A 24,375-nucleotide genomic window follows, 5' to 3' on the forward strand; every position below is an offset into this window, starting at 1 on the left:
AACTGAAGCCTGTGCACACCCACATAGATATTTTTATTTCTCCTGACTGATAAGACCTTTGCTCTGGTTAAAGGTGGGAAGAGCTACGCTAGAGCTCACCAAATACCATTTAATCATGAAAGTGATGACAGAGTACATTTTTCCACCTTAACAAAACTAAAAGTACTGTGAGGGAGATCTCAATCAAGTAGTGGCTGTGCATGCAGCTCTTATCAGGCAAATGCGTGAAAACACTTGGGCAGGTGTATTATGGGTATATAGGGGCTTGATGGCACCGTATTCCACAATAGGATGACTGTCTTTCAGATAATCAGTTGTTTTGTTTTGCATGGCATCTAAAAAAAAAAAAAAAACCCAAAACCAACAACAACAACAACAGTGTTCATTCAGTCATCTAGCATTGAAAGGTTAGTTTCCTGTTGACAAAAGCTTCAAGATCTTGCTGTCACTCATTTGTATTTACTGACATATCTTGTGATTCAGCGTAATAGCTGAGTAGCAGTATTTATCTGAGTAAATCTCCTACCTCTGGAGGTTCTTCTGTGCCAATCCAATAATTAGAATAACTACTTAAATGATTATTATTGATGAACGAAATATTTAAAGACAATTTATCAACTGTTGATTGGTACATCATGTAATATGGCTCAGGAGATTTTACCAAACAGCAATAAAGTTAAATTGACTATAGATTCATTTGTTGTTTAAAGACAAGATTGTCAAATGAAACATATTTTTCATTTCATACTGTCTTATTTTTGGTTTGGTAAATGGTTTAAATTAATTGTGCTGTTCAAATATAGAAAAACACAGAAAAATAATACATATTTTTTTATTTTCCTAGGTTTGCTTTTCAAAATTGGTATTTTTTATGATAGTCATTAAATTAGACTATAGAGGGACACAGAGATACATCGTTAGTATCATGTGTTGACCGGGCTTCAACTGCTTAAAATATGGAGGCAAACCTCCTCTGCTGATCTGTACAATAAGAAAAGGCAAGTATTTGGTTTATCTACAATGACATAGGGGATTACTTGGTTTATTTGCTGTGCTCTAAAATGTATTATAATAATTAAGGAAAGGATCAATATAAAGACGTCACATAAAATGTAAAGTTCCTGTTGATGTTTCAGATTGAAACTTTGTCAGTATTCGCTCAAATTATTAAAATCTAAACAGCTGACAGGGATTATTTTGTTAAAAGTCACCTCAAAAAACAAGTGATCAGACATGAAGTTAAAAAGATTCATAAACAGAATCGACTTTTGCAAAGTCTTTAGCAGGTGGCGTTATTATAAGCAAGGTGATCGACTCCACAGTGTGCAGTTACTCAAAAATGTTCTGAGCAAGTCTGCATGTTTGCTGATGTCAATGGCAGCCAGATGTCAATGTCAGGAGCTGTTTAAACTTGCACTACACACTCTTGTTTACCAGTCTAATGTGTCTGTGATGAAAAGATATTAAAGGAAGGGAGGACAGAGAAGCACAAGATCTGAATCAAGTTTTACTGCTATCAAGCGGTGCAGATTCAACACTTCCTGCAAGCGGAGGTTTCAACAGTAAACAACTCGTAGACACATTAATGTCTTTATGAGCATATACCTCATAATGTAATATCCCTACAACAAGATTCATTTTTTTAAACGACCTGATGACCAAACATGCACAATTAAGAAATTAAGTAAGAAAATATACTCGATTAATTAAGTAGCAATCATATGGTAAATGGTTTTGTCCATGTTGTGCTGTTTGAGCCTGTTTTTTTGTGATGTTGTCAGAATATTTTTTTCCTTTTGCTAAACTGTTACGTGAAAAGGGAATTATCTCTTCCATGAGCTGTGACCAAGGCCATTTACACTCTTGTGTTTCAGAAGAATTACAAACTTACAGTGTAGGCTATTATCACAAAAGCCAGTTATTTTCTCATCATCCCCTGGTAAATTTATCGCGTTACCACACCCGATATGTAATCATCTTTGTATGTTACACTTCCTCCACGACTGCAATTATCTACTCTGTTGATATTTATACTGATTTATCGAGATATATAGCCATATATCTATATATGTTTGCATGTTCTCAAGATAACTCTGGGATAAACTGAGCGGGAGTGACTCAATTTTACCGTAATCTTGAGCGCTTTCGTTTGTTATTTTCTGTTTTAAGAAACAAACTCAGCATCTCATCCTATCAGAGAAAAGTCCTTCTAGGTCAAAAAAAGGGAGTTGCAACAGCATGCACTTTGAAGCTTTTCAAATACAAATGACCCTCAAAATGATCACTCACGCATGCTTTGTGATTTCTTATGGTTCACTGGTCCGATCATTTTACTGACTTAAACCAACAAAAGACTTCCATTCCTGAGGGCTCAGTTAGACTGTGTATTTAAGGTTGGAGGTGCAAGAGTATGATTTATGGAATATCTCTCACTTGTTGTCTGAACTTGTTGCTATGAAGCTACTAAACAGGCGAACAACAGAAAGCTTATCGATGTCTCTGGGTTGTTGCTTCCAATGAAAAAGTACAGTCCTCAAACCAAACATCATAATGCTCCCCTCCAGCGTTCTGGTCAGTGACCCCGGCAGCTGTCTGCCTGCCATAGCCAGTTTAGCAGTATGACACCTAGTCACTACAGCAGCAACTGAAACACCATTAGCTACCGAAAGCAGCTCTGGAGATGTGACACAACATCTTATTTTACACCTTAACATTGAGGACTGGAGTTATCCAATAAATAAACTACATGATATTTAAGTACCATTTCATCCTCTTGCGACAGGGCTTCAGAATAATGCGTTGCTACATTTACAAAGTGCTCACGATGAGGCTTCTTCGCCAAGGTGCAAATTCCTCAGCTTCCTGTGAGGGCAGGAGTGGAAAGGAAATCAGAAGACCTAGGGATAATGAAAATGCAAGGTGAGATACAAGTTGAAAACAACTGAACAATCAATATGCCTTCAACTCAAACCACCTAGATTAAATTCCCTTCTGTTTAATAGCTGGAGGTGCTGTCTCCATTATTCTTGGCCACGTGTAGCTATCCAGCGCTCTGCTGGCCAGAAGGAATTTATGAGCTCATGTGGTTGACGTAAGCAAAGAGGAAATATTGCATGTCTACAAGCCCCAAAACCCACGGCTTCCAGTAAGTTGTTGTGTGGAGGGATGAGAAATATAATGAGGAATTACTGTGATTAAACAACACACAAGCACTGAGAAGTGTTCCCCAATAAGTAAAGATTCTAACCTCTCTTTATCTCAAAGTGCTCTGGTCTCTGCCTCGATCTTCCTCTCGCCGTGAAGACTGTCTGGGTCAGCCGGGGCCACCGTCTGTCTCACTGCAATCTCAGGGCCCCCGCTATAAATACCCAACAAGTACTGCCATGTCTCCTCTGAGATCTGACCGTAGTCTGCACCTGAAGGCAGGCACACACATAAAAAATGTTTTTACTGACCGTCTGTTTTCTTTATTTCCACCTTTACGTCCTTTTCAGCGAGTGCAGAGGTTTACCTTGCTTGAGTTGTATGTGTCCTCCTTTCATAACACCAATTTTACTGTTGTCAATGGGACCCGGGGGCTCTAAGAAAACAAATTATAAAAAAAAGTTCTTGTACAGACAAGAAGACAAACCACTTTTATGCACTGCTGTATTTATCTAACTCTAAAATCATACCGTTGTCTTTGCCCTTTACAAAGCTCTCCCACTCTCTGAACCACTGCATGCTGATACACAGGATGACTGTCGGAGCCTCCTCCGCCTGAAACTCTTTGTTCAGCTACAGACAAGAAAAAATTGCTCATTCGACATTCAACACAAAAGGATACACATCATCACACACACACGCAAACCTTTGTAGCATACAGGCTTTTACCTTGATAAAGGTGTCTATTTCTGTTTTCCTGCGTTTAGCCAGAGCTTCAATCTCCACCTGGCAGATGGCGCACATATACAGGTGGTTGACTGCAGGGCCGCCTCCAAAACTGGGAACCGAAACACCAAAATTTAACGCAAAGACACTAAAAGACAGTGAGACCGACTGACACAAAGGAATGTGAACTTGTGCATCCAAATGAAAATCCTTCAATTATTGTAGAGCCACATAAGGTAAGTTTGCAGGAAGCACTGCCTTTCAATAAAATCTAAAGAGGTCAAGGAAATCTCAAAACTAATGATTCAAACACATCCTTAAACACAATCTCACACTGACACGCATCATCAGTTATGATTAAACTCATTCATTCATAGTCCATCACAGTCCTAATTGGGTACTTTCCGGCTACCAATTTTTAGTAGCATTCACAACATAGTTGTAAAAAGCAGCGAACCAGATTTTATAGGTTCAATGTGAAAGCCTTCTTGAATTCAAGCTGCACTGATTGATTTGTTTTTTGGTCACTTGGGGGCAGCTGAACAAGCTCTAAACACAACACTGACAAATTATCACCTTATAAAGTTTTTAGGGCGAACATGTTAGCAAAGAGTTGTCTATTTACACAACAAGCAGCCATGGCATTCATAGCAACATTAGCATTCGTTTGGAGTTATGTTTCAACCACTTGCTGAATTTAAGTCCAACATTGACTCTCAGTTTGGATCCGTTTTGGTCCTCCAGCTACTGAGGGAAATATCTGGCTAGCAGCTAGCACACAGTGGGTTTATAAGAGTTTTTCTGTTGATGGGAGCTACTCGCTGTGGCTAAAAAGGGGGATGATAAGAGCAATGAGACTGAAAAAAAAACAGTAAAGCTGCGGACTGTGAAACCAAAACAAAGAGCTCAAAGATGCTAAAACAGGGGAAGTCGGAGCTGGGTGCAAAATTCTCTGTGGGTTTGTCACTATGTGTGACTTGTTTACATTACAAATAACCAGTTCCTCTTATTTGTTATCATAAAATATTGATTCATGCAGCTAACAGATGATGAACTAGAACAGATTTAGTTGCTGTCTGCTCTCAGCAGACTGTATTAGTATGACTGCAAACTTATTCTTAGCTTGCACTGCCATCAGCACTGATTCACACACAACACTGTTCATTGTTTTATGTTCACACAACTCCTTAATCAAACACAGCAAGAGGGATAGCAGAGCCAACGAAAAATCCCCATATCAGCCAACTTGTAATTACGAAAAGGAGGTTGACGTGAATGGTTTTCCACATCAACCAGAATACTTGAACACTACACCAATGGTTTCCTAGTAAGTAATAGAAAGTGAATAATGGACACAGACTCCTTGGTGTGTGGTCCCAGTACCTTTCCAGTATGCTATCCCAATCTTCACTGTCTCTCTTTATTTTAAACCATTAAATAAAGGCAGTAAAGACAAAAGTAAAATCTTAAATTACATATCTAATACAGTATGCATACAAATATTATTGTGTTGATAAGAATGTGCTGAACTCCGTTTGGTTTTGAGTTTTCTTTTGACCTGTCAAAATTAAAACACTCCAGTGCACCATGTTTTATTCACCAAATGTTTTCAGCTATCTCGTCTTCATGAGGGTGGTGTCTTTCCTTTGACCTGTACAATATATATTGAAGTGCACCACTGTTATTTACTGAAATGGTAGCATGTTGTATATTTACCTGTTGTAAAGGTACTCCCACACATTCTGGGGAACTATCACGACCAGGTCGTCTATGTACTGGTACTTGTTAGGAGGAATCCCTGGACAGAGATAAAATATGTTAAGAGTTAAAGTGGGAATTATCACCTTTTCCAGCCAATACTGGAGACCAGTGAGAATTCTAAGAGCAATAGCATTGTTCTCCTCCCACACAAAATCCCCAACAGCTTTGCGTTTTTTGGTACAAAGAACAATATTTATTAGTCTCAAGAGCTGCAATATGAATGCATTGTTTTAAAAGCCTGAAAATGAGTATCATGTGGCCTTCATCATCATCATCATCATTAAAGGAGCACTCTTTAGCATTGCACTTCCATAAAGTTGAGGGACTCACAAGAAACAGTTTTTTTAAAAAGAACGGTCACGAGTGAACAAGCAGAGGCCGAAATCTTCTGACCCTTAGTCTCTAATAAGGACTGAGCTACAAAAATACTGGATGTTGCACTTCCTATAACAGTCTAACATACTTCCTCAACAGTCTCTAAAAAAGACTTGACCTTGACCTGTGTAAAATCAGTGGAGTTCCCCTTTAAGGATTGTGAAAGTGAGTTTTCTCTGTGTGATAAGAGAGGATTTGTTCCTCAAAAATGTACTAGATTAAGATTTTAAACAAAAAAAAAGACACACCTCCATGCTGGCAAAGAAATGTATGGTTGCTGATGGGGCCTGGTTCAGCAAAGGTGTTGAACTTGTTGAGCCACTCTCTGGAGATGTAAAACTGCAGCAGGCTGGGCTCCTTCATATTGGCCAGAGCCACCACCTTCTGCCTCTCTCTCACCGATTCCTCACTGCTCTTCCTGCACGAGTCCAGGAAAAATACAGTCAGTATACATGACTTATTTTTAATAAATCTGATCAAAATAGATTCAGTGTAAATGTTCCCATGCGTACCTATAGAACAACACATATGCTTCTGCATTCTGCACCACTGTCTCATGGACTTCTGTGACATACTGGTCATCAAATTCATACCACTGGCCATTGATCACATTCTGGCAGTAAGCTATGTAGTGTCCACCTACAAGAACCAAGAGGAGGGTGAGAGAAGAGAACATTAGGGGGAAACGGTTATATTAAGTTGATTAACCCACATAGAGAAAATCTGATAAATATAGAACATGCATGTTTGCTCAATCTCTAAGATATGTTAATCATTAAGGAAATAACATTTGAAATGTTGAAAATCATCAAATCAAGTTAACTCGTACTTCCTGCTGTTCCATGGTGACAAATGACCGATAGCAGGTCGTAAGTGGTGACTTGGGATGGACTATCTTTAGCCAGGAAAGGTCGCATGTCGAGGCCCTCCAATGGGAAGGATACGTGGCTACTAATCTTGAACGAATACATGACCTCGTGCCGGAAACGTTTCAGGTGGATGCACAGAATCTGCACAAGAAACACTTTCTGTAGCAAACCACAAATAAAACTGAGCTTGTTATCTACATCTAGCGATAAAAAGGTCAGATAAAGAAAAATGTTGTACCTCTGGAAGTCTAAGTACTTTGCAATATTTGACACCATTTCTCAACCTGTGAAAAACAAAATACTGTGTGAATAGATAAAATTTGTTTTTAGCATTTGACTTATAAAACTATTCATTTAAGAGGAGAACGTTTCCACTTCTAATGAGTGTCCACCTGGATTTACTATACATACTCACTTTTTACATCTCTCACAGCTGTACATGTTGTCTCCTGGGAAAAGAATGAACATAAATGTATATTCTGATCATTTTTTGATCTAAATTCCACCATATAAAATCTATGTTGCAGAGTATTGCAGTAGAAGAGCACGGTATAGTATTGTTTACCTTTAAGTTCATCTGCAGCAAAGAAGGCAGCAAGACAGTCCTCTAGGGTTACCATGGGCCCCCAAAACCAAGTGGGGATACACGAGACTACGAACCTGTTCAGAGGCATAATACAAAGAGAAAGTAATCATTACAACCATAAACAGCCACAGGGTCTCCTTGACCTGTATCCTTACACTGGTCATCCTGACAAAATAACCTTCATGTGGGTCAGTGACTTGAAACCATTGAAAGAATGAAAGTTGTCCAATGACCGCAAAAGCAATTCTGCCTGGAGCGCTACTAGCTCCTGATAGGGTCTTTCATGGCAGTAAGTACAAAAGGGGATTTTTCAGACACAGAACAATGTCGTATAGTTATAACATTTCATCAGTTTCTTCACTGTGCACTTTACCACACTACTCACTTCCTCATAAAGAGTCTTTGTGACGACCAATCATTTTTTTCAATCATCTGAAACTCCACTTACGCCTGCATTCACTGATTCATTGGCCACTTTGAGTGAACACTGAAATATTATCACTTTGTACAGTTGTGAACTTGCAAATAGTGGCTTATTAACACATCCAGCAGTTACAGAGCAGGTTAGTATTAATACTTTCAGCTCTGATTGATCTCCACCAATTCCTGAAGTAAATAACTTGCTCTTTAGCTGCTGAATGCTCCACTATGTTCACCAGCTAGTTACTAAATCTGTCTGTCTTCCATTTGGCGTTAGGCAGGTAGCTTACAGTAGATTATATCAGAGCTTTTTAACTGAAAACGACAACAAAGTTGATGAGAGCAGGGAGAGCGAACCATAACATGCCAGAGAACAAAAAGAAAATAAATAAAAGACTCTATAAAGCTTTGAAAAGCTGACAGGAAATGCAGAGTCGGCTGATAACTCTCTGTGGGACAGTCGCTGCAAGCAACATTTTTCTCATGCAAAGTCATTTTATCAAGTATTATTTACAGCAGCTTTAAAGTTTAACATGGGCATTAAAGACCATGTAGATAAACAGCCTATATTGCCCAAGAGCTGAGGAAACACAGCACTGACACAGCTACTTGAAATGAGACAATGTTTTTTTTGTTGACTACTTGCTGAGATTGTCAAGGGTTACACATTTTGCAGAAAAACCGTAACCTTGCAGATTACTTCACACAGTAGGCTGAATTATGTTTCTGCATTGGGGTGTTGTGTGGAGGATCGATAAACCTTAAGTCAATATCTATGTACTATACACTCCTCTTCTGCAACACTGTCTCACCAAAATGAGGCATCAGGGCTGTTGTGACCACAGTGCTTTTGAAACATGGGCAATGCTGGAAGATGATCAAAGGGCATGCCAAGGCCTGTCTCTGCATCTCTTTCCTAATAGTTAAGATGATAAATGCAGCTATGAACAAATGCACTTGGCAAAGGAAGTGATTCTACCTTTATGTCTAACAAACAGCATCCGGCCCTCTTCTATCAAAGAGGTCAACTAATACAAAATGAGGAGTATTTCAGCAAAGGCAGGGCTTTGCTGACCACAACTACACTTGCTTCTCCAGTGTTAAAAACCCTCTACAGCCCTTAAAAATGCATCATCACTCCTGTTGGGTCATCTGATGGCTCAGCACTGACATCTTGTCCTGGAAAGCTTCAAAGCCATCCTCAATCTGCATAATCTGTCCAACCTATCAGTCCTGGACTGATTCCCTTGCGTCCTGAAGGCCCTCTCACTAAATGAATCACACACAAAGTTTTTTTTAAGCTTTGAAGCACAAAAAATGACACATGAGGGAACTCCTGAAATCTGTCGGGACCACAGTCTAAACAGGAGTCTTCATCATTGTATCGTGAAGGTCTGGTACACAACAACAACAACAAGCTGTAATAAGATTATCATATACTGAAAAGAGCACAATAAATCATTGAATCAGCCCTAGCATCTCTACGCTTCCTGTGACTAACAAAGTGTAAGCATGTGTCATGTTGTTCCCCAGAAGGTTATCTGATATTTTTTTTCATTTGCCAACTTCAAAGGGTTGTTCAAAAACAAGACAAAAAAGGACCCATATATCGCCTTGAAAGATCTTGCACAGGCCTGATACCTAAGCACCCTCACCTGCATCATCCATGGCAGCTTCTGGAACTCTAATTATGGCCTCTAAATCAGCAGACTTAACTGGAGCCACAATTCTTGAAAGCCCCATTATGTTTGATTTTTATGTTTAGCTAATCTCTACTTACATCAAAACATAAATTCAATGAACAACAAGAAACATGTTAGCGTCAATCATATCAATTACATCAGGGTGCGACTAGATTCAATTGTTTTTATTTCCGCTGACTTCCTCCTCGCCTCTTGACTGTTAAATGTCACACACTGACCGGCGTATGGAGTCCATGATGTAGGATATCCAGCCCTGCGAGCCATAAGTGTCTGGACACACGCCAGTCTTGACTGGCAGGTTCTGATGGATGGAGGAGTGGAGTTTGGCCAAGTCCTCTTTACCGGGAATAGGTAGGGACAAGTCTTGAAAGGTTTCCACCGTAGTAGAGACCTGTGAATAAGAGCAGGACTTTATACATACTGTTATACAGTGGTGCAAGAACTACCTATCTAAACAAATTAGTGTTTCACAGATGAGTGATTTCGGATAAATAAATCATTTAACATCTGTTTTCAAAAATAATAAACATATATGTAAGATACAAATAAAATATAAATCAAATAATCTCAGGAAATTAAAGTTTAAAATGTAAATAATGAGTTCTAGTTGTTCTAATCATGTAAAATACTATTTATAATATTGAAATGACAATAACACAGGTCGTACTTTAATCAAAATACTACTTAGAGAAAAAAAACCATTATTATTTATCAGGTCATTATACTGTGGTTTCTGACTATGTAAGTAGCTTCCCCTGGTGTTTAAACATGTGAAGCACAGCTCACCCTGTCGCAGGTTAAACACTGGACCAGACTGAGAATAGAGCCGTCAAAGATGTCTGAGATCACGCTGCGATAGTGAGACTGTTTCTTCTTCCTGGAAGTGAGCAGCAGCTGAGCTGGAAGACAGAGCCAAGAGGATTTTTAGAGGACAAACAAAGGATTGTTGAAGCTGAAGTTTGACTTTCTGTAAACACTGTAAGCATCAATACTGTGTGAAGAAGGAGAGGGAGAAGGGAAAAGCAAAGAAAAGAATGTCTGTGTAGATTGTAACAGACAAATACTGTGGTAGACAGGAGACTTTAAGCCTCAATTCACCATTTACAACATTGCCAAACATGTAAATTGTCTTAAACGGGACATATCATGCACATTTCCTGGTCTATATTTATATTCTGGAGCTCTAATGGCATATCTTTGCATGATTTGCATTTCAAAAAACTCTGTCTTGGCCAACTTCTGGCGGTTCAAGAGGCTAAAAAAACCAAAAGAACATTTCTGATATTTTTCAAATCTGGCAACACATTGCAACAATGCTCTGCTGACCTGAAAAACTGCATACCTAAAATTGAAAAAGAGGCCTGCTGTGTACGCAAAACTTTAGAAACACTCACTGAACAAGGGGCGGTGTGCAGAACATCACCTGTAGTGAGACTGCAAAATTCAAAAAAAAAAAAATCCTTGACACCTTAACTCATATGACTTAAACAAATGTCTCATGGTCGCCAATGTACCCTTAACATATCTTACATCACGTCACTGGTGCAAATGTACATATCCAAGACAAAAGTTTATCTATCAAACCCCTTATGATTCCACACCTTTCTTGAAGGAATACGCGGGTCCTGCGGAGCGGAGCGGGCTGGAACGAGGAGGACTGGAGGACAGTTTCGGATGCAGCTCCTGAAGGGTTCTCACGGGACTGCAGTGAGTGGACTGTGGCTGGGTCATTGACGCTTCATTGTCTGGTTCTGGAAAAAGAGATATGTCATATGAAATTTAACATTTTAGAGACAACTTTTGTTGAAATATAACATCCTCATAAAGATCCTGTTTTTCAAAAATCAAATCATGAAATATTAGAGTGGCTATCCACAGTTTGTAAATCATCTGACAAAGTCCTTCCATAATCCCGCTGATCTTATTATTACCTGAGATGTGGCTGCCATCGCCTTGCCCTTGCTCTGTATTAGATGGCTGGTTGTTCTCTTGGCTTTGGACTTCAGTATTTGGGGTTGATGTGCATTCTTCTTCCACCGCTCTCTCAGGAACCCCTTCTTCGGCCGCTGTATCCACATCAGCGTCCTCATCCATCTCTTGCGATCCTCCACGGAGAGGTGAGCCAGACACCCTTCTCTCCTTCAGCCTCTCCTTCTCAGAGATCACCCCGGCGGGATTGACGCCCACGATCCCCCCCGCCTGTGACCTGACTCCATCACACTCATCCTGCACAAGCAGCTCACCGTCCCCCGCGCCTCCTCCGTCCCCCCGGTCGCTGCTGGAGCCAGAGTCACAGGATAGGAATTCATCCTCAGACGGGGAGCGCTCTCCCTCTCCTCTCTCCTCCCCATCACTTCCCTCTCCGCTCATGCTGCACTCTGTCAGAGGCTCCTTGAGCTCCTCGTGTAATTGGTCCATCAAACAGCGCAGGAACTCCTGGGTGTCCTGTTGCAAAGTACAATTACAGTAATTAAACACATGAAGTCAAAAGAAGGATAAATATGGCTTTTTATACAGAGACAGTGGGTAACAAATAAATATAAACTCGACCATTTCAAAACAGGAAGATGGAAGGAGAAATGTGGGAGTAATTGTGTATGTCTTGTCTGTATTGGTAAGAAGTCATACAAGAAGAACATATACACTAATCATATCCACAACAGACAGGCAAAACTCTTTACTACTTGAAAACTTTTAACACCTGTCCCTCACAATCACAATCAAACAAAAATAGACACTTTCAATAAGACATGCAGGCCTCAGTCAAATATGTTAATATTTCTACACTGGATTGCAAAGACAGCTCAGTGTCTTACACAGAATCAGATCATCTAAAATCAAATTAAACTCACATCAAACAAAGGTTTGAGTTGAGTTGTTTACTTGTTTGTGATAATTCAGTTTGGGGGATTTTTGTCTTACTTCCTTGGAATCAGATAAAGTCATAGATGCATTGATATGTTGAGATATGAGCTTGGCTCAAGTACCGGATGTCTGTCGGATCAAGTCACAGGTCCTGCTTGATATGATTGTTGGTCTTCATGCTAAGCTAAGCTATCAACCTGCTGGCTGGAGCTTCATATTTGGCGCACAGACATGAGAGTGGTATTGATCTTCTAAACTAACTCTTGACAAGGAAAGAGCACATTTCCAAGAAGTGTCAAAATATTCCATTAAGAAATACACTCTCAAACTAGGGTTGGCTGGACTAAATACGCACTGAAGTATAGAGCAACTTAACACCATGTTTTAGTGTAAACATGCCCCCTTGACAAATTTGAAAAATGTATTCCATTGTCACCAAAGAAATTAGATTATATCAATCTTCTGATACAGTTCCTCTACGCAGGTCTCTACAGAGAAACATAAAAAGGCATTTACAGTATAACTTTTTCTGTCTCTGGGGAAGAAAAGTAGAAAATTCACCACAAACTGTACAATACGAGCAAATGAATAACTCAAGTCAAACCTATTGGTTGTTAAGAACGAATGTAGTTAGCAAAAATAAATGTCATTTTAGGGAATATATGAGATAGTACACAAGGGGTTACAGTTTAAAAACATAGGACAAGACTGTGTCAAGCTGTTGAGTGATGCCAGGTGTAGTTACCTGCTGGGTGCTTGCCCCTACCTGCTGAGCGTAACCACGAAACATGGGGTTTACTAGTTTGATGCCATGTGACAGACTGGTAGGGACAACATAGCTGGGTCTGGGAGGGAAGAAGCCATGTGAGGCGATATAAGAGAGTTAGTTTAATATACTGGAAATGATTCTTTAGTACATAATAGTCTCATCTTTATAGAAAACATATAGTTGCATTCTGTCACTTCAAAACGGTTAAATGCTGTTTTATGTAACTACAATGTGTTTACTACCGTTTTTTATGCCAGAGTTCTGAGATGAGTTTCTGGTAACTCTTACAGAGAGCCGGCTTCTTATCAGTGCGAACCAATCCACTGCAGTCCAGGAAGAACTGAGTGAGGGGAGGACTGTTGAGGGAATACATCAACACAGCTGTTTTAAAAAGGCAAACACATATGTCACACATCCCCCAGTAATTGGACAGATGCGATGAAAGGAAGTGACCTCACCAGTTAGACAGGGCTTGAAGTGCTGCGTTCATGTAGCAGGAATTTCCAATATTTTTCATTCCCGTCAAGCCTACAACAACAACAACAACAGGAGAAGCAGAGAACTGTAAAGATTTTGTATTCCCAAGAGTGTTGAAATTAAGCTGTGTTTAGATATAACGTTTTTAGAAGAGGTCACAATGAGAGAACACCTCAGAGGGTTTATTATCACTGCTAGTCTGAATTAAAAGAAACAGGGCTGTTAACTATTCTGGGCTACAGAGCAATTATATCTCTTAAATATGGCAACTACAACCTACTGCCACGATAATCCAAAAATGACCAGATTTAAAGGTTTTTCTCTGTTTTTAATATTTAAGATATAGACCTAATTCAAGCACTTCACCTCAATTTAGAAAAAAAATGAGTTAACAATTCCAGAGTGCACATTTTTTTAAGCTTACTGATGTACCACAAAGCAACAGTATGTGTCCACTTCTTACTGAGGCTTCAGGTTTTCTGTCCTATTAATAATTTAACAGTCACAAATGAGTCTGATTTGAGGAGCTTCACGTGTTCTGTTGTTTAGGAGAAGAAATGTTAAAAGTGGAGATAGTGTACCTCTTGGTTTAAGCTCATCTTCCTCCGACTCTGAACCTTCTTCTTCTGCCACAGCAATTGGCACTGCTTTAAGTGGATGACCTACTGGCTGAGGCGTTGCTTCCTAGAAAAATGATTTACAGATACTATAAATAAGAAGGTGAGTAAGAAACCGGTTGTGAAATAGCATCAGAAGTGTAGTTTTCTTCTATTTTAAGCCATCAAGCAGGAAAAGGACAGAAAATAATGAGGAGAGCTGGCCGTGTTGGAGATAAGTGGTACCTGCTCTGTGGCTTTGCAGTGGTGGGGCGCAGCAGGGACAGGCACCAGGGCGGGCCTCTGCTCCAGAAACACCTCCCGCTCACACACATAACACCAGATCCTGAATGTTGTCAAGTTCACCGTCAGGTTGTGCTTTTTAGCCTAAAGGAGACACACAGAGTAATTCAACAAACTCTGATTTAGAACAGTTACTTTGACATTTTACTTCTCATATGGTACACTGATGAGAAGAAGAGCAAATGCTGGCAGGTATGTTAAGTGTGAGAGGGTTTTACCTGTGCATGCAGGGTGCTGTGATCAGAGTAGGACTCTCCACAACCAACATATGGGCAGTCATTCTACAGAGCAGAAACACAGTCATACTGAAGAAATAACAAGATACAATATCTATCTGCTTATCTGGTGTACATTAAGTGTCTTAACCTATAAATAAATTTCATGCTAGACTGTCAAATGTCATTCCGAATATAAAATAATAACTTTAATTTCACATATTGTGCGCTTGTTTACGTGCCTGAGTTTGATAGCTCTTGCATTTATAATTACATTTATGTCCCACATCATCATTAATTATTGAGCATTCACCTGACCTTATTTCAAATGATTTACAATTAGTGCAGTGGCAGTTGTAGTGGCAGTAGTCTTCGTTTATGTGACATTTAGGTGCCTGAGCTAAACCAGAAATTACATTTTAAAAGAAAAAAAATCAAAACATTTAAATCAGGATTCGAGTCACGGTCTCACCTGCAGACAGGCCCAGAGGTTAGGGCCCCCTGCTCCGCATGATTGGCAAGTTCCCTGCAACAGGAGGGAGAAATCATGAATAGAATAGAATAGAAAGGAATAGAGTGTCATGTTATCTATGCACACACATTTTGGCTCAATGCTTGTAGGCTTTACACTAAAAAAAGGCAGCATATCAGAGCTTCCAGCACATATTCCAGCTCATGTTGTTCCCTTTACATTAAGGACTGATGGACCAAAGGCTGCTTCATCAAATGTACAACAACCTTAGCGGATGTTTTGGGCTGACATTTATCTTACTTACACTGGTAACCATGCATGGCACACGCAGTCAATAACCTGGTCTGGGCATCTTTGACATTGTGCAGAACGTTTATAGTAAATGGATGAAAACCCACCTTGGATTTCTGGAGAAGGTCCTCTTTGGTTACTTCTCCTATGGTGTCCAGGTGGGGACAAATGTCTTGTTCAGTCATAGCTACTCACTTTCTTCGGGGGGACGTCTGCTAATGTGACAGGACGGTAGAAACAACACTGAAGTATTTCAGAGGACAAGCTGTTGTAGCTAACGTTAGCTTTATCATCTCCACACGAAGACCCCGACATGAAAATCACATGTACCTCGTCTCTAAAAGATAGCTCAGACATAAGTCAAATATCAACGGTATTGTTCAGGCCATCTTTTCACAGTAACATCCAAATCTACCCATAGTATCTGACAGCTCTGCAAATTGAAAGGCCTTACCAACGAAAGCTCAGAAAACATCTGCTAGCTGCAGCGATGACAACAGCTGTTTTGAATCACATGTGTTTACTAACAAAAGCAGCTGACACGATGATAATTGCTATTTTTTCATTCCTCTTATAAACAATCCATACTGGATGCGAGACACCGAGGAGACGAGCCGAGCGACGCGATACCAGAGCCAACCATCCCCACACCAAACAACTCCCCCTCCCATCCACGGCACGGTACGGCACGTCGCAGGGCTGGAGGAGGTAACACGGCAACGTCAGATATTATGTTGATATGCGATTAAAATACTTTTTCCCAATTAGTTAGTGTACGTATCGTTTGCTACGTATACTTGAATCATTCTACGGGTAATTGTTAACTATTATTCTATTAGTCAGGTAATTATATAGATTATTATTTATAATATAGAATATTTCTGTTCAATAGTAGTAAGAACCCTGTTTACGGAAGTGACGTAATGTTGTACGTCCGTTAAATGGGTCCGCTGTGGAAGGACAGTTGCGAAAAAAAAGTGTGCGAAATAGATAAGGAACCAGATATCTACAGTACTTAACATTGACAGGCTGTTTCAACCTCTACATGTTCACTCAAAGGAATAATTGGACAATTTTGGGAAAATACGCTTATTCACTTCCTTGTCGATAGTTTATACGAGGAGATCAGACACGTAATGTTACAATTTGTAACGTACACTTAACGGCTAACGTACCTTAGCATAGCAAAGACTGGACACATGGGAAAAACAGCTAGCGCAGTTTACAAAAATCCGCCTACCAGTAGCCCTAAAGCTCACTAGCTAACACGTAACGCTAGTGTCTTGTTTGTTTCATCCGTAGCGTTACATAAATCGCGGTGTAAAAAACACAATTTGCTGTTTTATGAAGCTAAACTAACTGCCACGCTGTTTCTAGATAAGGACTAGTTGCCAGGCAACCAGCGGACACCCCAGGAAGTTATGAGTCATAGCCAAGAAATATAAATATACAATAACTTTAGCCAGTAAACATAGTTTACTGGACAACTCCATCTACTTTGGAAGGTCATGAGATATGATCAAAAGCCCCAGAACAGCCACTGAGTAGACCAAGAATCAAGAGATTCAAGAGGTTTTATTATCACATGCTCAGCAACGTAGCACAGCAGATAGCAACACTGAGGGCAGAGAAATTTGGCTTCTGCAAACTCTTCCAATTAGAGTAGTAAAATGAGAGAGAAGAGGAAGACAAGAGAGAGACGAATTGAAACATATACAAATAAACACTATATTGCACATTGGTGCACAGGTGCAGTAAGTGTACATAAGTGGTAAATAGATAAATAATTGTAAATAAACAGACCTTTAAGTGCATTGGTATTTATACTTCTATTTATATTCTGGGGTTTTTTTTTGCACACACATAGTCTTTATCAAGTCAACATGCAAGCACATAGTCCACCCCCACTACACAGAGTCTTCGTAAATTACTATACCCCTCTTTTTTACAGTTATGTTTGTGTTTGTGTTCATTTTATGTTTAATGTTTATTGCTTTTTTCTGTTGACATTGGACCACGTTGTACCTGCTACTTGGCAAATAATTCTGATTCTGATTCTGAAAGTATAGGTTATCAGTTTTTCAAGTCCATCTAGAAACAACAGTCAGATGCCCATATGAACACCGAGGGAGGTTTTCCCCACTGTAATCACTCCTCCTCTTCATACTGACTGTTAAAATATCCCCTTCAGATGTGATTTCAATGTAAGCAATAAGGGCCAAAATCCACAGTGTGTCCACACAGTTGTTTTGTTCAAATATGCTTTTAAAAGTTTATCTGAAGTTTATATGAGGATTCAGCAGTCAGAGTTAGTCATATCAAGTGGATATCTGCCACATTTACAGTCTTTTTAGCTTTCTTTGTGTCTTTGTGTTTCCTCAGACAGTGTGTCCCTGCTGAGCTGTGGTGGAAGCTTAGTAACAAAAAGAGGGATTTTTGCACAGATGGAGGACTTTGGCGGATTTTGCCCCCCATCACTTATATTGTAAATACAGCATGAGGGGATCTTCTAATAGTCAGTATGAACAAGAGGAATGGTTACAGCAAGAAAAACATATTACAATGTTCATTTGGGGTCCTGACTGAAGAATGGTGTTCATCCCTCCAGTAAAGTTCCAGAGACTTGTAGAATTAATGCCAAAGGCTGAGGAACACCACTCTTCAAAAAGATATTCCCTCATTTGGTGTTTTGATGATGGTGGTGGAGAGCACTGTCTAACACGTCAGTCCAAAATCTCCCATAGGAGTTCAATTGCGTTGAGATTTGGTGACTGTGAAGGCCATAACATATGATTTACATCATTTTCATACTCATCAAACCATTCAGTGACCCCTCGTGCCCTATGGATGGGGGCATTGTCATCCTGAAAGAGACCACTCCCATCAGGATAGAAATGTTTCATCATAGGATAAAGGTGATGACTCAGAACAACTTTGTATTGATTTGCAGCGACTCTTCCCTCTAAGGGGACAAGTGGACCCAAACCATGCCAGCCCCCCACAGCATAACAGAGCAACCAGACCCCCTCACTGTAGGGGTCAAGCATTCAGACCTGTATCAGTTTTTCCTTTAATTTGTCACCCGTCTGTATATTTTATGCTAAAAAGACTTAAAATGTGGTATCATCATGTGGCATGATGATGATGAATAAACTCTTGGCCATCTTGGACAACACCTCCCACCCCCTGTACAAGTACCAGTGTGCCCTAGGCAGCTCCCTCAGCAACAGGCTGCTCCACCCACGCTGCTCTAAGGAGCGGTTCTGAAGATCTTTTGTCGCTGCAGCGATCAGACTCTACAACAGCAGTCAGTATTGCTCACAGCGATCACAGCGGTATCATTAGTGGTAGTAGTAGTAGTATTGTATTATTAGTATTACTACTGATATTCATCTCCTCACACTGAATCACCCAACCCCAGGCTCTGTGCTGACATATTCCTGCACTTATCACTTTGGAGCCGCTACATCTCGAGTTTTCCACTTTTTGGCTGCTATTTGTTTGCTGTTTTTGTGTGTGTTATTTATTTATACAGACATTTGTATGTTGTGTATGTCGCCTGATTGTTACTTGTAACTTGCTGCTGTAACACCTAAATTTCCCTTCAAGGGATCAATAAAGTTTCATCTTATCTATCTATCTTATCTTATTCCTCCTGTTCTTATTCCTGGCAGCACAGACCCCCGACTCTTTTAAAACAGGCTTAAAAACCTTTTTATTCAGGAAGGCTTTTTCATCTTAACTCTTGTTATTTTCTTTATGTTGTGTGTTGTATGTTTTTAAAGCTGTAGCATGTAGCACTGAACTGCAAATGAAAAGTGAGGTATGAATTAAATGTATTATTATTATTATTATTATTATTATTATTATTATTATTATTATTATAACAACAACAATAATAATAATAATATACCTAATTTACATACATACAGTACATGTTATTTAATAAATATGTGTTAAGCTTATTTTAAAAATATTAGATAAACTTTGAAATTATAAACTAAATAATAATATTTTGTGGTTTTGTAATTTATTTTAAAATATGATGGAAAGTTTTAACAACTGTCTCACTGATTTATGACGCACAGAGCGTATTAACCTATAGTACCGCTGATCCTGAGTCAGTAAGATCATTTGTTAAAGTATAAAGCTGAGGCGCCGAACGGCTGCGTCATCTGACTCCAGATCGGTGCACGAGAGGCACGTCACCAGCCTGCAAGCCTCGCGGTATTTACGCTACCCAGAATGCCTCGGTCTTCCTTTCTGCCTGAACCGACATGGTGGGTACACAGCCGCTTCTTCTCGGGAATTAACTCAGCTCTTGTATCTATTCGCATCCTTCTCTTAATGTATATTCTTATGTTTTAAATTGTGCTTATCAACTGTGTGAAGTCTGTTCTTGATAATTATGTCCGTATTGAGCGTTGATGTTGTTTTGTTTTTGATAAAATCTTAGTCAAAGTTATGGTGATGTAGCCGGTACGAGTCGCGCTGTGACGGGCTGTCAGAAAGCTAAAGCTAACGTGGGTTAACACGCGTGTTTCCAGAGCTGTTTTCACTCTGTTTTCTGCTTTTTTCCCTGCATTAATGTAATATGAATTGTGCTGGTTGACTACTAGTTGAACTCAGTGTCTACTGGAAGTGACTGTTACAGTTAGAGTCATGCTAATGCTATTCTAGGCAGTGTAATGGTAACGGGCCCGAGCCTAACTTCAGTCGGTGAGAATAGGAAGGAGCAGCTAGCAGGCTTTGCTAAAATCTACTCCACTTCATAATTTTTAAGCTTTGTTACCTAGAAGGTGAGAAGGTCCTGGTTTGTGAATCGTAACGCTTCAGTTGCAGTTTTTAGCTAACGTTGGTAGCATCGTCTTAAGCTTGGTTTGCCTTTAAACAGCAGTACACAGTGCGAGCTTGTCTGGCTTTATTTACTTTTCAGCATTACTCTTAATATTTCCCTTTATGGACTTTAACAATTGGTCTTCAGACTCTTACTGATAGTAATATGCTGTATGTTGGACATAGTTTTGAGAAACTTTAGAGGTAATGGACGCAGCTACGCAAATGATTGAATGAGACAAGGCCTAGACATGCTGATGAGGATTCATGTTAAGATTAAATTACAATCATCCACGAGCCTTATCAGTCTAACTGGTGTGATGTAGGGATGCACGGTGGCCTCCAGCACTCTTTACACTTGTCACACTTGTGCAGTTTGTATCTTGTTTAGTTTACAGACAGTTTCACCTGTGTATATAGACATTGTATGTTCATCCATTTGTACATAGTAGTGATGTTTAATTGTCTTAGTTTGGCTTCTTGTCCATGTGTTTAAGAAGACTGGTGCAAGTACATTTAGAGCCACTAGAAACTTGAGTCAAATTCCTTGTATCTGTAAACATATTTGGCCAATAAAGCTGATTCTTACAATGATTATGATGCTAAGAGCTTTACCTGCGGCTTTGCTCTTAAGTCAAATCAGTTTCAGCTTTAAAACTTGCAACTGAAGATTTATTTATGTAGAGCTTTTAAAACCAAAAGTTACACACAAGGACACAACAATTCAGATGTACTGCACATTAATCCTGTATAAAGCTGTGTTGATGAACATACTTTGTGTTTATCATGTATTGAAGTAAATGTTTAAGTTACAGTAAGACCCGTCGTGGGGTTATTTTAGCCCTGTCTAACTTGGCCTTGATGCAGTGATGACCTGAATTTCTTCACCTGAAACATCCCTTGATGCCTTTGAGCTTTTTAACCCTGAGCATTGGCCAAAATATGACAAAACATTGGCTTATAACGACTACTTCAATGCACTCTTAACACTCTCTTCTTCTTTCTCTTGACAGCCTAAGGGAAAGAAGGCTAAGGGGAAGAAGGTGGCACCTGCCCCTTCCGTGGCCAAGAAACATGAGGCCAAAAAAGTGATCAACCCCCTGTTTGAGAAGAGGCCAAAGAACTTTGGCATCGGTGAGTAGCCCCCAAAGAAGAATTTAGGAAAAACTTGGAATTGTAGTGGTGCAGATGATGTAACGAATATTTGCTATCTTAACAACACTGATGACAATTTCCCACCAAGATCGCTGATGCACTCAACATTACAAAAAGGCTTTACCTCAGTTGGATGTCAGACACTAAACATTTGTTTTGTCTTCTCCACAGGCCAGGATATTCAGCCCAAGCGTGATCTGACACGCTTCGTGAAATGGCCTCGTTATATCCGCCTGCAGAGGCAGCGCTCCATCCTGTACAAGCGTCTGAAGGTTCCCCCTGCAATCAACCAGTTCACTCAGGCTCTGGACCGCCAGACCGGTACGTCTCAGAGGGTTTTGACAGTGTGGTGTCACCAGGAGTTTTTTAAGTTCATGCTTTTTTGACATGAAAGTATTTCAAAGATGGCTTATGGGCCCTTACCAGAACCATTGACACTTTGCAAATGATGTGAAAGAATATTTGCTATCTTAACAGTCATGATGACATTTCCACCAAGATCACTGATGCATCTACTTGAAATACTCTTAACTTCTCCCTCCTGAGACCAATCTACATGCTGCCATTGTGGGGTGGTTGAATTTAAATTGTAATGTACTTGTGTTTTCCCCCTCAGCCACACAGCTGTTCAAGCTGGCTCACAAGTACAGGCCAGAGACCAAGCAGGAGAAGAGGCAGAGGCTGCTGGCCCGCGCTGAGCAGAAGGCAGCTGGAAAGGGAGATACCCCCACCAAGAGGCCTCCTGTCCTCCGTGCAGGTGAGCAATACACAAGAACCAAAAGCTTGTATCTGAAGAGCTGTAGAAAGTGTAATTGATGGTTCAGTATTTCACCAACATTTAAGATTTATAAGGAACATACTTGTCTAATCAACCTAACTCAAAGATATTACCTGTCTCAACAAAAAGCCTCAATGAGACAGCACGTTAATCTTGTATAAATCTGTGTTGGTGAACATACTTTGTGTTTATCATCATGTATTGAAGTTAATGTGTTAGTCACATGAAGACCCATCTTGTGAGGTTATTTTAGTCTTATCTAACTTGGCCCTGATGCAGTGATGACCTGAATTTCTTCACCTGAAACATCCCTTGATGCTTTTGAGCTTTTTAACCCTGAGCATTGGCCAAAATATAAGAAAACATTTTCCAGGAAGAGTGTTGGCGGATCAGAAGTTAATTCCAAATTCCCCTTCCCTATAGGTGTGAACACTGTCACCTCTCTGGTGGAGAGCAAGAAGGCCCAGCTGGTCATCATTGCCCACGATGTGGACCCAATTGAGGTAAGTGTTATACATCATTTTGGCAGCAGTGGAACTTGCTGTATTGAGTTAAGTTTTGAAAGTGGTCGCTGGCAATGATGTCTGAATTTCTTCACCTGAATCCTCTGTGTGGATCAAAACACGAGCTTTTTAACCCTGAGCAGAGACCACAAATTGAGAATGCATGTTTTGAATACAACATTTTTTTAAGTGGATATCACAGTTCCTAGTCAGATGCATCGAATTGTTCAATACCAAAAGGGGAGGAAAGTTTTCCTAAAATTTTCTCATGTGGTTCCCCTGCTTCTCTAGCTCGTCGTCTTCCTGCCATCCCTGTGCCGCAAGATGGGCGTCCCATACTGCATCGTCAAGGGCAAGGCTAGACTGGGCAGACTGGTGCACAGAAAGACATGCACTTCAGTTGCCTTCACACAGACAAACCCGTAAGTATGCACATACACTGAGCAATGTTTTGTCTTAGTGTGACACAGTATAAGAATTTGTTGATTTCTTCACTAGCAGTAAAACTAGGATGGAGTGATAATAGCTAAAATTAGTTATAAAACTTTTTTAAAAATTTTTAGTGCACATCTTAAAATTCCCTCAAATGATTATATTCCAAGTCCCTTCTAAATTTGTATTTTTACAGGTCAGTTTCTGCAGCAGTGGTCCTGATAATTATCAAACTGTCTGTGTTGCTGACTTATATACTCGACCTAGCAGGCGATTTTACTGAGATCTCATAATGATTGGAAGTGGATAAAGTGCTGCGGCAAGCTCAGCCATGATGCTGTAATCTAAGGTTTAATTTAACACTAAATTAAAAATAGGGGCAAAGTTGCAATCTTTTTAAAACCAGTAAATGTTTATACATTTATCTGCATAATCACTGAAGTTTATTGAATCCTGTGGAGACACAGTGTAGCTCTGTCTCCAAATACTGTCAGCGTTATATTGACGTGCTGTCTTCTTTCCTAGTGAGGATAAAGGTGCGCTTGCCAAGCTCATCGAAGCCATCAAGACCAACTACAACGACAGATACGAAGAGGTGAGCCCTAACTTGAGTTTACTGAAGCATCTCCACTGTAGTGAAATTAAATGGTCATGTCGAAGATCAAATGTCACCATTTAACATTTTGTTTTTGAACTTGTTTTCCAGATCCGTCGTCACTGGGGAGGCGGCATCATGGGTCCCAAATCCACAGCCCGCATCACAAAGCTTGAGAAGGCAAAGGCCAAGGAACTGGCAACCAAGCTTGGTTAAACTGTTTGGAATAAAATTGTTATGTCCTAATGGAGACTGTTTGTTTGTTTTTTTTTATCATTACAACTAAATATATGGGATTTTGGAATCAAGTTGCAACCATAGGTTAATCATTTTCACTGTATAAAACTAATCTAGCACTATGTCTAAGGATTATTTTCATGATCAATGTTAATTTTCCTGATGAATCAACTCTTTTGGTCTATAAAACATCAGAAACAGCAGAAAAATGACAACCAACATATCCTTAACAGTCCAAGACCGCAAAATATTCTACTTACTGTTGCA

The 24,375-nt window shown here is 39.8% G+C and overlaps 2 protein-coding genes and 5 non-coding genes across 12 annotated transcripts; 6 read left to right on the forward strand and 1 right to left on the reverse strand.

The window, feature by feature from the left end:
- Window positions 1-1,807: 1,807 nt before the first annotated feature.
- On the reverse strand, window positions 1,808-17,679 carry usp20 (ubiquitin specific peptidase 20). 6 transcript variants are annotated; one of them, XM_044333564.1, is made up of 25 exons: window positions 16,748-17,679; window positions 15,680-15,784; window positions 15,282-15,335; window positions 14,813-14,875; window positions 14,538-14,678; window positions 14,277-14,379; window positions 13,677-13,746; window positions 13,461-13,574; window positions 13,195-13,294; window positions 11,516-12,029; window positions 11,186-11,335; window positions 10,371-10,483; window positions 9,803-9,975; window positions 7,441-7,535; window positions 7,291-7,324; window positions 7,114-7,159; window positions 6,836-7,016; window positions 6,519-6,645; window positions 6,255-6,424; window positions 5,587-5,668; window positions 3,874-3,982; window positions 3,675-3,777; window positions 3,512-3,580; window positions 3,248-3,416; window positions 1,808-2,862 (listed from the first exon to the last, which is right to left on the reverse strand). In XM_044333564.1, the coding sequence occupies exons 2-24, from the start codon at window positions 15,755-15,757 to the stop codon at window positions 3,259-3,261; spliced, it is 2,847 nt and encodes a 948-aa protein (XP_044189499.1). In that variant the 5' UTR covers window positions 15,758-15,784; window positions 16,748-17,679; the 3' UTR covers window positions 1,808-2,862; window positions 3,248-3,258. The 6 variants fall into 6 exon arrangements, with proteins under 6 accessions (XP_044189499.1, XP_044189495.1, XP_044189498.1 ...); XM_044333560.1 differs by having other exon boundaries at window positions 1,808-2,897; window positions 16,748-17,678; XM_044333563.1 differs by having other exon boundaries at window positions 1,808-2,897; window positions 15,680-15,787; window positions 16,748-17,678.
- A 2,149-nt stretch (window positions 17,680-19,828) lies between these two features.
- Window positions 19,829-24,121, forward strand: rpl7a (ribosomal protein L7a). Its single transcript, XM_044333790.1, has 8 exons — window positions 19,829-19,852; window positions 21,422-21,542; window positions 21,735-21,884; window positions 22,180-22,320; window positions 22,765-22,844; window positions 23,136-23,266; window positions 23,802-23,871; window positions 23,983-24,121. Exons 1-8 carry the CDS (start codon window positions 19,850-19,852, stop codon window positions 24,085-24,087), a joined length of 801 nt encoding a protein of 266 aa, XP_044189725.1. The 5' UTR covers window positions 19,829-19,849; the 3' UTR covers window positions 24,088-24,121.
- Window positions 21,270-21,341, forward strand: LOC122969106. Its single transcript, XR_006398933.1, has one exon. It is a non-coding gene; the product is annotated as a small nucleolar RNA SNORD36 (small nucleolar RNA).
- On the forward strand, window positions 21,592-21,663 carry LOC122969107. Its single transcript, XR_006398934.1, has one exon. It is a non-coding gene; the product is annotated as a small nucleolar RNA SNORD24 (small nucleolar RNA).
- Window positions 22,004-22,074, forward strand: LOC122969108. Its single transcript, XR_006398935.1, has one exon. It is a non-coding gene; the product is annotated as a small nucleolar RNA SNORD24 (small nucleolar RNA).
- On the forward strand, window positions 22,615-22,686 carry LOC122969105. Its single transcript, XR_006398932.1, has one exon. It is a non-coding gene; the product is annotated as a small nucleolar RNA SNORD36 (small nucleolar RNA).
- On the forward strand, window positions 22,914-22,988 carry LOC122969117. Its single transcript, XR_006398942.1, has one exon. It is a non-coding gene; the product is annotated as a small nucleolar RNA SNORD36 (small nucleolar RNA).
- Window positions 24,122-24,375: the final 254 nt, after the last annotated feature.

This window comes from Thunnus albacares, chromosome 18 (genome assembly GCF_914725855.1).
Source record: "Thunnus albacares chromosome 18, fThuAlb1.1, whole genome shotgun sequence".
Classification (NCBI taxonomy): Eukaryota; Metazoa; Chordata; class Actinopteri; order Scombriformes; family Scombridae; genus Thunnus; species Thunnus albacares.